Source organism: Dysidea avara, chromosome 2 (genome assembly GCF_963678975.1).
Source record: "Dysidea avara chromosome 2, odDysAvar1.4, whole genome shotgun sequence".
In the NCBI taxonomy this organism is placed as follows: domain Eukaryota; kingdom Metazoa; phylum Porifera; class Demospongiae; order Dictyoceratida; family Dysideidae; genus Dysidea; species Dysidea avara.
The window spans coordinates 46,875,319-46,891,497 of NC_089273.1; the positions used below are offsets into that span (position 1 = coordinate 46,875,319).

Genomic DNA, 16,179 nt, shown 5'->3' on the forward strand with positions numbered 1-16,179 from the left:
TTCTTGTAATTCAAGGTAACTGTGGTTTGTTCTACTCTTAATGGGTAGAAATTTAACTTAAAATGTTGTGTTTCAGAACTAAATATTTAAAGTGTCGAATGCACCCATAAAAATTAATGGTGAATTTCCTAAATTTGGTCACATTTTGTAATAATGTGCCAATCTAACTAGGGGGTTTCTCACATTACTAGCTATGACACAATCATAATTTTACAGGTGTTCCACTAATATTATCACTCGGATTCCTGCTTCATTTTCCATTTACTATACTGTATTTATGATCCAACAAAGTTTAGTTAATCAATCTGAAAAGAGTTAAGGTATGATGTACATGCGCAGTGTGAAATAGTGCAGGTGTTCTGTGTGATTACATACACTCAACCACTAATTTAGAACTTCCACTAGTTAGCTATATGCATTGCTCATTGAATTATGGGAGAAGTATTTGAAGACATAAGGATGATTATGATATGTATTGCTACTATTTGAAGCATTTTACCATATATAGTATGTTTTATGCATGTACTGTAGTTATGTATATGAAATAATGAAAATGGACACTGTGTATAATATAAATAACTAATATCTGAAAAGAGTACAAGATAGTTTTGCAGTTTTACTAGTCCTTCAAACTAAGTCAGTTTGGCTACTTAGATGTGAGGTGCTTGAGCTTATCAGCAACATCAAGGATATTAGGTACCAGGTAATCCAGTACGTTACCTTCAATCAGACCCTCTCCTTGATTGCCATAATTCTTAGACTTCCAGCACCACTTGCCTGTCATAACAGAGTCCCTAGCAACTGGTACAGGGTCACGACCATTTGAGAATATCAGCATTTCCCGTTTAGTGTCAATGTTAATACCTTTCTTCATAAATTGACCTATGGAAAGGATTACAATCTGTTATAAATAGGTACCAGCCTATTATGCTGGCATAATTTTGAGCATAATGAAAGTACCAAGCATAATGCTAGCATAACAAGCAAAATAATTATGTCATACTGTAAGTAAAAATGCACTCCACTGAAAAAGGTGGACAGTACAGTTGATGCCGCAGTGGAGCATAGTTATTTGACATGACTATTAGTATAGTTTACAATGCGGCCAAATTCTTAATGCACAACGAGCGTTAACTTTTACATTTAACCAGTTGTTAATAAGCGAAAGTTTATCATTATCCATTGGAAAGTAACAAAACATGGGAATTGCAGAAAATTTTGAGCATAATAGGCCAAAATTGTGAGCACTGCAGCATAGCATAATAGGCTGGTGCCTAGTTATAAACTCTGAAATGTTATATATACAACTTTGAAATGTAGTGGATTACATGTGCCAAGTTTTATTCATGTCAAAATTGTCTACATGGTAGCCTAGTACAAGATACTAAATCATTGTCATGCATTTTTAGCAATGAATCAGATTATTAACTGTCATTAGGATTCATTTTGCTACAAGTGCTGTTGAGACTTATGTGTAGAGCTTTTAATAGGGAATTCGAAATTCCACTGAAACTGACTGGCTGTTCTATTAGAATAGTTTATATTAATATGAATGCAGCATTAGCTTTTCATTTGTTACATCTAATTATTGTACTAAAAAATAATTATAAAGTCAACTATATTATTATTATGCAAGTTACTGTTTATATAGATTGCACTGAAAAATTTTTTTTTCCATGGTAAATCCCTGATTTACATTTCTTAAGATCTTAATGCCTTGGTGTAAAAGTCTATTATAAGGCTGCTGGGGCCTGTGAAAAATAGGGAATGTACGTAGGCACAAACTACACATCATCACATAACAGGTCATATCTCAGTATTGGAATAGAATATCTGCTTTTAGTAACTTGCATTATACAGCCACGTAAGTCTTTATTAGGTGATGAAAATCACATGTCCATAGCATAACAAAGTAAAAAGTTATGACCCATAAAATTTGAAAAAGTAGGCAAATGTTATGTGCCTACATCCCCTATTTTTGCAGGCCCAGTCACATAAGCTTACAACATACCCATTAGTCCATGGGAATCATGGAGCTCATCATAATTCAAACTCCAGTCCACATTAAGATGATCCTTGTAGAAAGTGACATCAAATTTAGCCTGAGGCTTAGCATACATCACACGTATAATAGGATTACCAGTCTGCTTCTTCATTGTTTTACTAAACTTTGCCATGCCATTCTCAGTGAATGCAATGTGTTTAATTGTTGCAGCATTCAAGCTTCCGTCACCAACAATGGTTACTGCTTGTTTGACAGAGTCAAAGACAACAGCATTAGATCTATGGCTGTTTCGTGGAATAACTGCCAATTTCCCAATCCAAGTGGCCTCACTGGTATCTCCTTCAGTATTAACAAACATGGCATTGATAGTGAAAGCATCATTGTAGATCAAGTTGAATGCCAACCCAGAATATCCTTGTATGGAATAACATAGGAATTCCTTTGACAACAGTGGTATGATGAAATGGGGATCTCCCTCTACAGAAAATGCGCATGGTGTTCACAGTGACTGTAGGCAAATGTAAACACTATTAACACATTTACTGTAATAGGTGGATCTGAGGGGGGCTTTTCCCCCTGGCCCCTCTCTTGCCCCTGTTGGACTTACTGATATCAGAAACAGGAATCATGCATTCACAGTAGTACTGTATTCAGTAGTACAGAAAGCCAACAGGCATATAGAAGACAACTGTACAATGTACTTTACAATTATAAACTGTACACGTGAAGAAAATGAGACATATAAGTTAGAATTTTTGTGCTAAAGATCAAGATACTCTAATAGAGCAGTCACAACTCTAATAGAACAGTCACAGTTCTAATCTCATTAAATGACAATTTTTGTAAATTATTACAATACTACCTTCTGTTTGGTACATTTTATCATTAACCAATTTATATGCCTCGCAAAGCATGCATTTTATTTGCTAAATAGCTATGAAAATGCTCCAAGATTCAAACCTAGGAGACCTAATTTAATTTTTTTCCAAGCTAGAGTCTTAGAAAGTGTATGCCTGTTATGTAAATGAATACAACTTGTGCACTAGAGTTCAATTTTTCTCCTATTAGTGGATTTTATCCTATAACTTCTTGTCCCCCTCAGCCCCCTCTATCAGTGTCTCCTAGATCCGCCTATGCATACTGTGATATTATGTATTATTTTTTGTAGTGGTAAAAGTTTTCGTGAACTCACCAATCATTCCACATGCTGGTAAACACTCAAATCCATTACTGAAATATTTCCCACCCTTTTCACAACATTCAGTTGTGCTAGCGGCTTGGACAGTCATTCCCCCTTCATCGCAAGATTCACTGAGATAACATTGCTTAGCTGTGTGAAAGAGTACTACTATAAACTGAGTGTTTTGTATTATGCAGTACAATAGTGTGTTTACTGTATAGATGAATTTCTGTGGTTATGGCAGTTCTGGTTGCATTAACATTATAGCGTGCATGCAATTGCATTTAAGGAACATCTTTAACAATAACACTCTACCTTTCACCTCTCACTCCATTAAAAATTTATACTACTAGAGCGCTGAGCAGTGAAGCAACCACTCTAATAGAGCAATCAAAGCTACAGCCTATTTACAGTTTTTCCCTACAGTTTGTTCAATTTACTTTGATTGTTAGCTAAAGGGCTAAATCCTATATCAGAGCTTCTAAAACCTCAAATATTTCTGTAGGTATGTATAATACTAGTTGACATGTAATCACTACTTCAGTCATATGCAGCCTGCAAGTAGCACAGTCATGATTGATGAAATGTCAGCTAGTATAGCTACATTTATAAAAATACTTCCCTTGCTTCATTGTTATATTTTATTTCTATGATCCCTAGTCAAAATGTTTAATGTAAAAATTGCCAGCTTTTTTCTGCTGATTTCAATCTGCTTGGAGCCTTATTTGGAGCTACTGGAATCAGAAGAACTATGGACTTCATAGGAGAGTGCCATACTTTCCACAGCCCACATGTTTAATTGATCTTGCAATTAGAGGTATATCTTTATCCAAATTATATATCATATATTCTTATGAGTTCTGAATCAGTGTGTATTCTTCATTATGATGTTGCACGCAGTCAGTGCATTCCAAATTATTGTATTGTTTATGAAAGAAGTTCCAGCTGAAATTTCACAAAAAAATTAGTAATTTCAGTTACTGCTTATACCAGCACTTTGCAATAAACAAGCTGTGTTGCACTTTTATTGTTTTGATAGGAAATGAAGTGGAAATTATATATGGCTCCATGGTTGAAGAAAACTATTTAAACTACAGTAATCTGGGCATGCGTGACAGCAACCAATTTGCTCATTACTGATTCATCTCTTAGCAGGTGAGTGAATTAGTATGGATACAAAGATTCATTGTCTCTGGTATGAAGTTGAAAGCTTGTCATAGGTTCAAGAGCTGCTGATGTATTAAAACCATGTGAAATATGATCATGGTTGCAGAATCATTACAACATGCAAATATATGCACGGTAGTGATTGCACTTGTTTTTGGGTGATGTGCTTTTTACATTCTTGGCCACATAACTCACTACTGTGAGTCTTATTACAATTACCTCACCTGGACAATCTAATGCTGTGCATAAAACAAAACGTTGAAGAATGGCCACACCACCAGCTTTACAGCAGTCAGCGGTAGTCAAACTTGTGCCATCAATGACATCAACACAAGAGGTATCACCAAAACAACCTGCATTGTATTTTATGCACATAATCATGCTTTAGAAATAAACAGTACCGGAACACAATGTTTTGAAAATGTAATGAATAAGGTACTGAAATTTAAAGTTTTCATTACCTGCAGAGGAAAATCTATTGAAAATCAATTTCATTGCGAGCAGTTTAATACAATGTAATGATTCTGAAATTACTTTTTAGTGGCTGCGAATTAACCATTGAAAACATCATGAAAATATTTCAAGTTTTATTTTCATCGTGAATAATGGAAACCCAATTGAATAAATTTCACTGGTTTTTAATAATATTCTCAGACACTGTTTATGTGGCTGGATTTGCAAAAAGGTACCTTTTCATACATTTACATGTGAGCAAACAAAATGCTACTCATCACACTGATTAGGCTGTTGTTTGCATATAAATATAGGCAGATACTGTAGCTTTACTCATCAGAGTAAGATAGTTACAGTATATGCATTTATAAAAAGTTATGCAATACCAAAGTCTAAAAACATAGGTGAAAATTGTGTGTGAAAAGATACCTTTTTACAAATCTGGTTGCATAATTATAACATTATTAAATGACATCTAGCATTTTCATTGCATTTTCTTTCTACAGGTAATTTCAAAACATTGTGTTCCAATAGTGAAAGGAAATTGGCAGATTACATACAGCTATGCATGAGCAAAACTGCTAATAAAATTCTTAAAAAGTATATTGGTTACTAATGATGTTAAAATCTAATACCAGATATGTTATGCCATTAGGTTTAGGTTGAATATAAATATATTTGTGTGAAATGAACTCAAGTCATATTCAGCATACCTGTAATTAATGCTTATGGAATTTTAATAGAATATGTTATAATGCAATTATAATAATAATATACATACATACCTCCCATAGGACAAGAAATACATTGGTTTTCATCATCAGCGTATGATAGGCGTTTATCACAACATCCTGGTGCATTTGAGAATGTCCTAGTAGATTCATCACCAGAAGCACAATTAGATGTGGTTTCATAGCAGGCTGTGGTGAGTTACATAACACAATATTATGATATAGTACGATAGCTAGTACTGTATAGCAGGGATGATAAAGGTTTGCTATGATAAAATACCACTCAAACGTCTGCTTCAACTATCCTCATGATGACATAACCGTATTGGTTAGGTAAAATCAAGCCCAAAAAATGCCTTCAAATTAACCTGAAATGTTTTCATCAAGTTGCTACAGATTTTTTTAAAATTATTCAACAGAATTTTCTACTACCTGCCAAACTGATGCATTCAGTCAAGTGTAGTAGAAAAGTGGCTATAGCTATGAGGCTACTTCTTTCACAGAAACATTTTGAATTCAATTAAGCAGAGACTTTCAGCATATCGATAGCCAAACAATACACATGCCATTATCTTTCCTTATCATAGCGGCCATCAGTCAACTACAGTACAAACACATGAGCTGGGAGTACAAATCATTACTCAATGTTATATTGCACCAACACAAAACGTATTAGAATGCACTTGCTTTCGTAGTTCAGTCTGTAAGCTGTTCTCTATTGTAGACGAGACACCACCTGCCACATGAACTACTAGTTGAATGGTAGATGCGCATATGGAACTTACATTATACTTTATCTTGTCACACAAATATAGTATGTGTGTACATTTTGGTTAGAATTTAGCTTTTTTCCACCACAATAACACTGACTGAGGTATATATGGATAGAACATTCAACTACAATAAACTCACCATTTAGAAAGTTCAGCTAACAACATAGGGAGTTCAAGTCATCCGTCAACTAGTATCAAAAACAAAATTAATAACCTTGTAGAGAGTTCTGTTACAAACAAGTCACCCTGCAACTACAAACAAGTCACCCTGCAACTACAAACAAGTCACCCTGAAGACAGTTCAGCAGCAAACAAATCACTTTGTAGAAAGTTCAACTCCATTTCAAGTCACCCCATAAAGATCTCAGTAGTGATCAGATAGAAACAAGTCACCCTATACAGAATTCAGCTACATTTCGTTGAGTGTTTCAGCTAGAAATAAGCAACCCTGTGGAGAGTTCAGCTACAAACACACTCTTTCAGTAGAAAGATCAGGTAGCAAGTTATCCTGCAAGAGGTAAAATCCATTTGAAGTCACCCTGTTGAGAGATCACTTGAAACAAGTAACCTTGCAAAGAGACAAGCTACATTTCAAATCATCCTGGAGAGAGATTAACTCAAAACAAATCACCCTGTAAGGAGATCTGGTAGAAACAAGTCACCCTGTAAAGAAATTAGCTAGAGACAATTCACCCTGTAGAGATCAGCTAGGAACAAATCACCCTGTACAGAGATCAGTCACAAACAAGTCACCCTGTAGAGAGTTCAGCTAGAAACCGTAGAGAAATCGGCTAGAAACAATTCACCATGTTCAGATCAGCTAGAAACAAATCTCTCTGTAGGGAGATCAGCTCAACACAAATCACCCTGTAGTGTGATCTAGTAGAAACAACTCACCCTGTAGAGAAATTAGCTAGAAGCAATTCACCTTGTAGAGATCACCTAGAAACAAATCATTCTGTAAAAAGATCTGCTGGAAATAAGTTACCCTGTAGACTGTTCAGCTGGAACAAGTCACCCGTCAAGAGACAACCCTATAGATAAGAAATAAGCAACCCTATAGAGAGTTCAGCTACAAACCAACTCTTTCAATAGAGAGATCAGCTAGAAGGAAGTTATCCTGCAAAGGGTTCAACTACATTATGAAGTCACCCTGTAGAGAGAACAGCTAGAAACAAGTATAGCCTTGTGAAGAGATAAGCTACATTTCAAATCACCCTGTAGAGAGATCAGGTTGAAACAAATCACCCTGTAGAGAGATCAGCTTGAAACAAATCACCCTGTAGAGAGATCAGCTTGAAACAAATCACCCTGTAGAGAGATGTGGTAGAAACAAGTCACCCTGTAGAGAGTTCAGCCAGTAAGAAGTCACCCTGTAGAGAAATCAGCTAGAAAAAATCACCTGTAGAAAGATCAACTAGAAACAAGTCACCCTATAGCAAGATTAGCCACATTTCAATCACCCTGTAGAAAGATCAGCTTGTAACAAATGACCCTATAGAAGGATCAGCTTTAAGTCACCCTGTAGAGAGATCAGCTAGAAACAAATCACCCTGTAGAAAGATCAGCTTGAAACAAATCACTCTGTTGAAAGATTAGTCAAAAACAAGTCACCCTGTAGAGAGACCAGATAGAATGAAGTCCACACCGTGTAGCACTACCAGAGAATAGTGCCATGAAACACTTGTAGATTATCCATGTACAGTAAAATAATCCCCATGAAAGTATTTCATTGATATTTCATTGTAATATCCATGCATTTCATGGTATTTTTATAGCACTGACAAATTATTTCATGGCACAGGAAAATTTCATGGTTGCAGTGGCCTTGAATTGTCAAATTTTCATAGGCAGTGTCCATGAATTTTTATAGGCAGCGTCCTTGTAAGGCCACCATTATTAAATTCCTTGCTTCCCGTCACCACATGCATCGATTTTTAGGTAGCCGCACCAAATTTTAATAATTTGATTCTTGATCACGTGAATACACTAAGTATGGTAACGTACGCAAGGAAATTTGACGAGCTCCTTTGGCCACTCTTTAGGATCAGCACCAATTGACCTCATTCAAGTAGAGTCAAGACTCCCATTAACTAAGCAGTAACTATTATTGCATTTTTCCCCCTCCTTTTTGTACGTTTAATTTGTTGTTTCTTGTTACGCACTATAAAGCGCGGTTACTAAAATAAAAAAAAGAAGGCAGAGGAGGGTGGAAGCGCCTTAAGCGCCATTAAAATGAGTTATGTAAACTTGTTTTTCAGCACCAGCGAAATGTGTGCACGATATAACAAAGCGTGGCATTATTGTTTTACTTACAATAAACTTAGTGCTAAACTCGCTAAATAGTGTTTCATCGATTTTGCTTAGAAAACTAAGCGCTTTTGTGAAACCAATTACATCACCTTAATCCTTACATGAAGCATGATCTAAAAATCTAGTAAACCCCACAATTTGCTAGTTTTGTATTGAGACTATTGAGGTTCACGTGAGATTTTGAACAGAACTCTGCAATAGACGATATGCACACTCTATTACTCGAATGAAAAATGATCAATTAAGCGTAAACGGCGCAAAACTCGACGGTAACTTAAAAGCGGAAGTCCCATACAAAAGTATGGGAAGCAAATGCGGCTCGAGCAATAACTCACCACTCGAGCTAAGGACAGGCCATCTTGCTTGCCATACACTTCTTTTGCACGGAAAGAAGTGTATGGCAAGCGAGATGGCCTGTCCTTAGCTCGAGTGGTGAGTTATTGCTCGAGCCGCATTTGCTTCCCATACTTTTGTATGGGACTTCCGCTTTTAAGTTACCGTTGAGTTTTGCGCCGTCTACGCTTAATTGATCATTTTTTGTTCGAGTAATAGAGTGTGCATATCGTCTATTAAGGTAATATTTTTAAGTAGCGTCTAAAGCGCTTTCGCCCTCCTCTGGATAGAAGGAGGCTCGGAGTGACCAAGTTTTAAGGCAAATGCTTAGCTGTGTACATAAGCATAGAAGACGGGTGAAAGCCCCTCCACTCTTGTTCAACATGGTGTGTAGGTGTACAGTCCTGACAGTCTTTAAGATCGAGATACTCTAATAGAGCAGTCGGAGACTGAAATAACAACAGTCAACTGTATAGTTTATAATTAATAATGGATAACTACATGAAATTCATGGTTTACCATCACATTTTCATAGGCTGTTCTCTGGGAGTTCAGCCAGAAATAAGTCAGATCAGCTAGAAACAAATCACGCTGTAGAGAGATCAGTTGGAAAAAACTGTCTATAGACGGGTTGCCTATTTAGGGCGTGTCCCTTGTGTAACGCGAGAAAACGCGACTTTCCGTTTTACGCATGATTACAATGTTGGTCAAGAAGTCAACAAAACACCCATTTTTAAGAATAGTTTGACAAACGTTTTTGATTCTTCAAAGGCACAAGATGAGTTAAAATCATCTAGTCTATCATTCTAAGTAGTAGCAAAGTCTTACAAATAATGTTTTCATCGAGTTTTATCGCTATCCAAAAACCCGAGATTGAGAGAAAAGCATCTTCTCGTTCAGCCTTCACCTTACAAGCTGGATATGTTATAGCTCGAACCTTTCTCTATAACATACTTTCTGTTCTGAAGGCTGGCTAACTCTTGCTTGCTAAAGTTAATCGAAACGTTCATTTTCTCCATTAGCCGTAATACATTTTTGACTTAGCGAATTCGGAAAGTATGTGGAAACTGAATATACGGTAAAACGACCACGCCTTTAAAAGGCAACCCGTCTATAGAGAGATCAACTGGAAACAAGGCACCCTATAGAGAGATCAGCGTGATCAAGTCACCCTGTAAGAGTCCAACTACTTTTCAAGTTACTGCATGGACAATCCAGCTATGAACAAGTCTCTCAGTAGAAAGATCAGCTAGAAATAGCTAGCTATAAACCTGTGACTGTTCTATTAGGGTAACTGCTGTACCTCGAGTCTGTCTGCAAAGTTGTGCGCTCGCCCAAACGGGGCGTGGTCATAGTGATTTCGATCAATTATCAGAGTCAGCCGTCCAACTTTGAAGGTGTGTGGTCACTGACTAGCTATTCCGTCACCTAGCGTAAAAGGGGTGTGTCATCGTGGTTTCAATCGATATTGACAATGCGTAGAATAAAGAATGGGCGCGATTATTATTATCTAAACCAAAACAGCCAAGCTGTAAAAAGAGTGCGGCCCCTAAAAAGGCCAAGGTGAAAAAAGATGTGAAATCCAAGGTGGCGGCCAAGAAATGGCTGTGATGGTAGGTTAATGGCAAAAATTTTTAATTACGAAATTCAGTTGAATTTGCATTGCCTCCTTCACTTGGATTCGGCACCAAATTTACCTGAATTGTCGTAATTAAAATTTTTGCCATTAACCTACCATCACAGCTATTTCTTGGCCGCCACCTTGGATTTCACATCTTTTTTACCTTGGCCTTTTTGGTTTAGATATTTGTATTGCAAGGCACAAAACTGGCCATATGGCTTTGATGCTTCCTTTTTAACTTGTTTTTTTTCTTTACTGCAGGAATTGTGGAACAAAGGAGTGTGTATAGCTTTTGTCTGATGAAATATTTGTATATTTAACACTGAATGATGATTATCACATACTGTAGTTAATAAGGTGACTTCTTACATAACTGAACTGTAGCTGAAACTCTCATTGTTTGTAGCTGAACTCTTTTCAGGGTGATTTATTTCTTGCTGAACTCTCTACAGGATCATTTGTTTCTAACTTAACTCTCTACAGGGTGATTTGTTTGCAGCTGAACTCTCTACTACTTGGTGGTTTTTTGTAGCTGAACTCTCTACAAGGTATCTTGTTCTAGCTGAACTCTCTACAGGGTGATTTGTTTGCAACTGAACTCTCTACAAGATGATTTGTTTCTAGCTGATCTCTCTATAGTGTAACTTGATTGTAGCTGAACTCTCTACAGGATGGTTTCTTTGTAGCTGATCTCTCTACAGGGTGACTTGTTTCTAGATGATCTCTCTACAGGGTAACTTGTTTCTAGCTGATCTCTCTACACAGTGACTTGTTTCTAGCTGAACTCTGTATAAGGTCATCTGTTTGTAATTGAACGCTCTACAGGATGGTTTCTTTGTAGCTGATCTTTCTACATGGTGACTTGTTTCTAGCTGATCTCTCTACAGGGTGACTTGATTCTAGCTGATCTCTCTACATGGTGACTTGTTTCTAGCTGAACTCTCTATAGGGTTATCTCAACTTATCTGTTTGCAATTGAACTCTCTACAAGATGGTTTCTTTGTAGCTGATCACTCTACAGGGTGACTTGTTTCTAGTTGATCTCTCTACACGGTGACTTGTTTCTCTCTATAAGGTTATCTGTTTGTAATTGAACTCTCTACAGGATGGTTTCTTTGTAGCTGATCTCTCTACAGGGTGACATATTTCTAGCTGATCTCTCTACAGGGTGAACTTGTGTCTGGCTGAACTCTCTACAGATGATTTGGTTGTAGCCGAACTCTCTACATGATGGTTTCTTTGTAGCTGAACTCTCTACAAGGTGACTTGTTCCAGCTGAATTCTCTACAGGGTGGCTGAACTCTCTACAGGATGGTTTCTTTACAGCCTATCTCTCTACAGGGTGACTTGTTTCTAGCTGATCTTTCTACAGGGTGAACTTTTTTCTGGCTGAACTCTCTACAGATGATTTGTTTGCAGCTGAGCTCTTTATATGATGGTTTTTTTTTTTGTAGCTGAACTCTCTACAAGGTAACTTCTTCTAGCTGATCTCTCTACCAGGGGCGTAGCTAGCCAGACGGTGGTGGGGGGACAGGCATCCCCCACAAAACGCTCGACCATATCAGAACAATTCAATATATTTTAATGTCATTTAGCTATAGTATGAAAATGTACTGTTTGTTCAATTAGAATTATTTTTAAAAGGCTGATTCTACAGAAACCTGTTAATTTTAGCAACTTTTATATGCTCACCTGTATAGCACGTATATCATATAGGGGGTGGGTGGGTGGGAGGGTGCGGAGGGCAGGGGTGGTGAGTCGCCCACGCACAAGAAGTGGCTGACAGTGAAAAAACAGTCTATAAGTATCATGCAACTGTTTAAATATATACGTTCTTTGATATTGTATATACATTAGTTTGCCAGTGATAGTTATAAACAGCGAACAGAATGTAATGAATCACCCGCCCACGCACAATTTGCACCTTCGTTAAAATGGCCTTGCTCAAAGACGATTAAATGTCTAGGACGCAGTTTTCTGTATAAATACTTTGGTTTGTTTATCATGCTGTAATATTGAGCTGCTGTGTTATGCTATAATAATATTAATGCTTATATTATTATTATTTTAATGATGTTTCTATTACTTTAGTGCACGGTGGGAGGTGGAAGCGTCCATGATGACGATTGGGCACTGTGCAAATAAGGTGAGTGTATGCTTTGTACTAAGAAACCCACGTAGCTGTGCAGGGCTCATCTTCTGTATAGTCTTTTTGTTTTTGTTTTTTCGAGGGGTAGTCAACGCCCATGCAAAACACCGAAATGGTGTACCGGAGGGGTTGCCAACGCCCACGCAAAGCACCCAAATGGTGTGTACGAGAATCCCCAATCTTTATGTATTCTAAAAGCATTTAGTGAGATTGCTAACTAGTAACTACCTGTACAGTTGTTGATCTACATCTTGTTTTAGGTATTCGTGATCGATCATTGTCTACTTTGTTAAACTAACTTTCTCCATTATTTTTACGTGATTTTGGATTTAGGATTTGGTTTCTAAAATATTTGTGTATTTCTGATTGGATTTCTCACATAGTGTACAAGAGTCCCAAGGCATTGGCTACCCCTCGCTTTTTACCAAAAGTCACTAGTTTAAAAAAGGTAGTCTGACCATCTAATAATGATATTAGAATATAAATTAAATTCTTGATCACAGATACACATTTCCCTTGTTGCTATATGTGGTGGACCACAAAATTAACTAATGTAAACAACCATTACAATACCTTGTACTGTTTTATTTTTATGTGAATATGTAGTGTAGTGTAGTGTTGTGTAGTGTAGTGTAGTGTAGTGTGTGTGTGTGTGTGTGTGTGTTTGTGTGTGTGTGTGTGTGTGTGTGTCTGTCTGTCTGTGTGTGAGTGAGTGTGGGTGTGTGTGTGTGCGTGCGCGTGCGTGCGTGATAAAGATTTTTTAAAATTCACCAATTAAATTGTGACCGTTTTTTCCACAGGTTTACATTCTGGAGATCTGCAAACAGCTAAGGTTTACATTCTGGAGATCTGCAAATAGCTAACTTGAAAGTTTTATATTGACAATTTTTTAAAAAAATTAATATTTATTTGATTACATGTACAATGGCTATTGACCATTGAAAAGTTGATGAATTAAATATTCACGAAAGGAATGCTTCTCCATTGTAACTCGCCCACGCAATATAGCGCGCGCTTCACTAATAATTAGTGCTCAGCCGGGGTATGCGACTATTGGATTGAGATGGTGATTTTTATAAAATTATTTGTATCATGTATAACGTTCGTCACGAACGGTATAACTAGCTGAAGTATTCAAGCAAGGAGTGATCTAGCCTTGTATTACGGGGATTAGTTAAAAAGTTCGCGCCTGGATTGATGGGGTGAGCCAATATTTTCATTGCCAATGGTTTTATGTGTAATGTTAAACCCCCTACTTTGTACCATGAAAAAGGCCGTATTAAGCTGTTGCGTTTGACGTGAAAGTAGATGTCATCTTGGCCATTCCTGCTAGAACGGGGGAAATGTTTAAAAGTTATCTGACGCTCCATGACAGAGCCTTGAAAACCTGCTTGCAGTGTAGACGCGTGTATCTTGTAAACGAAAAAAAATTTTTTAAAGTCGCTTAATTGTTTGATATGCATTGTTCATAAGTGCACAAAAGGCTAATGACCCAATGATGGGCTAGCCAACATAAGGTGTTGTATTATTATAGCTTATGTAACTAGCTACATAACTACTTCTTTACTGATTGTTATCACTTATCAATGGAAGCATTTTCATCGAGCATCATCGCACGTGCCACAACTGTACTCCAACAAATTCGCCCACAATCCAGTAGAACTATATTGTGAATATTTTAGTACAAATACAATGTGTCACAGCCAGTCTGTGCTGCAGTCCTAGCACACTGGCATAGTATGACGAGCTCACTCACTTCAGCCACCGAAATTTAAACGCAATGTATTGGCACGAAATCCCAACTCTACACCTTTCCCGTTAACAGAATTTGTAAGCTTGTGACGGATCATCTGACTGACTGACAAAGTGAAAAAGGTATGCCACTACACTGTACAAAGATCCAGAGTGATTAACTCGGGAAAATAAAGTTGGTCCATTTAACACTTTACCACCTCGTAGGTTTGTAGCATCATTGGTGATTGCATATCACTTGTCAATTCTGAGTTGCGACTCTTGCGAAGTCACTTTGAGCGGGTCATCTGTCTAGGTTCGAAAAATGCACGATCACGTGAGTAGTGTAGGCTAAATATAGCATTGTGTCTAATATTTTCGTTCTGTGAAGGCATAGTGTCTATGCGGGGGAAACCCCTGGGGATTCGAGCATACCTTATTTTTAGTGCATCGTTTTACTAATTGCTTGTAACTCGCAAGAAATCATCGTATTATTATCTAATCCAAAACAGCCAAGCTGTAAAACAAGTGTGCGGCCCTCAGAAAGGCTATGGTGAAAAAAGATGTGAAATCCAAGGTGGCGGCCAAGAAATGGCTGTGATGGTAGGTTAATGGTAAAAAATTTTAATAATGACAATTCAGGTAAATTTTGTGAAGCGGCACAAAAATTCACCTGAATTGTCGTTATTAAAATTTTTACCATTAACCTACCATCACAGCTATTTCTTGGCCGCCACCTTGGATTTCCCATCTTTTTTCACCATAGCCTTTCTGAGGGCCGCACACTTTTTTTACAGCTTGGCTGTTTTGGATTAGATTTCATTTCTTTTTGTATTTGTATACCCCAAAGCCGGCCTATGGCCAGCTTTGGGACTTTTTTAACCTATGTTTTTTTCTTTACTACAGGAAGATGAAAAGATGAAGTAGATGTACTTTAAATATTTTATCAGTAAATGTACAAATTATATATATAATACATATGTGATCGGATTTGCGAAAAGGGGTCTTCCACACACATCCAATTTGCCAACTTTGACAATTGATAACTTCAGATTGGAAAGAGCTATTGCCTTGAAATTTGGACAGTGGTGATTTCTTTGCAGCTGAACTCTCTACATGATAGTTTCTTTGTAGCTGAACTCTCTACAAGGTAATTTCTTCTAGCTGATCTCTCTACAGGGAGATTTTTTGTAGCTGAACTATCTACAAGGTAACTTCTTCTAGCTGATCTCTCTACAGGGTGATTTGTTTGTAGCTGAATTCTTTACAGGTGATTTGTTTGCAGATGAGCTCTTTACAGAATGGTTTCTTTGTAGCTGAACTCTCTACAAAGTAACTTCTTCTAACTGATCTTTCTACAGGGTGATTTGTTTGTAGCTGAACTATCTACAAAGTAACTTCTTCTAGCTGATCTCTCTACAGGGAGATTTGTTTGTAGCTGAAATCTCTACAGGTAATTTGTATGTAGCTGAATTCTGTACAGGTGATTTGTTTGTAGCTGAATTCTGTACAGGTGGTTTCTTTGTAGCTGAACTCTCTAAAAGGTAACTTCTTCTAACTGATCTTTCTACAGGGCAATTTGTTTCTGGCAGAATTTTCTACAGGGTGATTTCTTTGCAGCTGAACTCTCTACATGATGGTTTCTTTGTAGCTGAACACTCTACAATGTAATTTCTTCTAACTGATCTCTCTACAGGGTGATTTGTTTGTAGCTGAACTATCT

At 37.2% G+C, this 16,179-nt stretch overlaps 1 protein-coding gene across 1 annotated transcript in view; it reads right to left on the reverse strand.

Annotated features, from left to right (window-relative positions):
* Positions 1–531: 531 nt before the first annotated feature.
* The window catches only part of LOC136245951 (inter-alpha-trypsin inhibitor heavy chain H3-like), a 31,919-nt gene continuing 16,271 nt past the window's right edge, over positions 532–16,179 (reverse strand). Inside the window, exons 2-6 of the mRNA XM_066037406.1 lie at positions 5,591–5,725; positions 4,577–4,705; positions 3,198–3,335; positions 2,012–2,482; positions 532–882 (exon numbers count right to left, since the gene is read on the reverse strand). Of these exons, the coding sequence (XP_065893478.1) occupies positions 647–882; positions 2,012–2,482; positions 3,198–3,335; positions 4,577–4,705; positions 5,591–5,725 (1,109 nt within the window). The 3' untranslated portion in view covers positions 532–646. The remainder of the gene's footprint in view (positions 883–2,011; positions 2,483–3,197; positions 3,336–4,576; positions 4,706–5,590; positions 5,726–16,179) is intronic.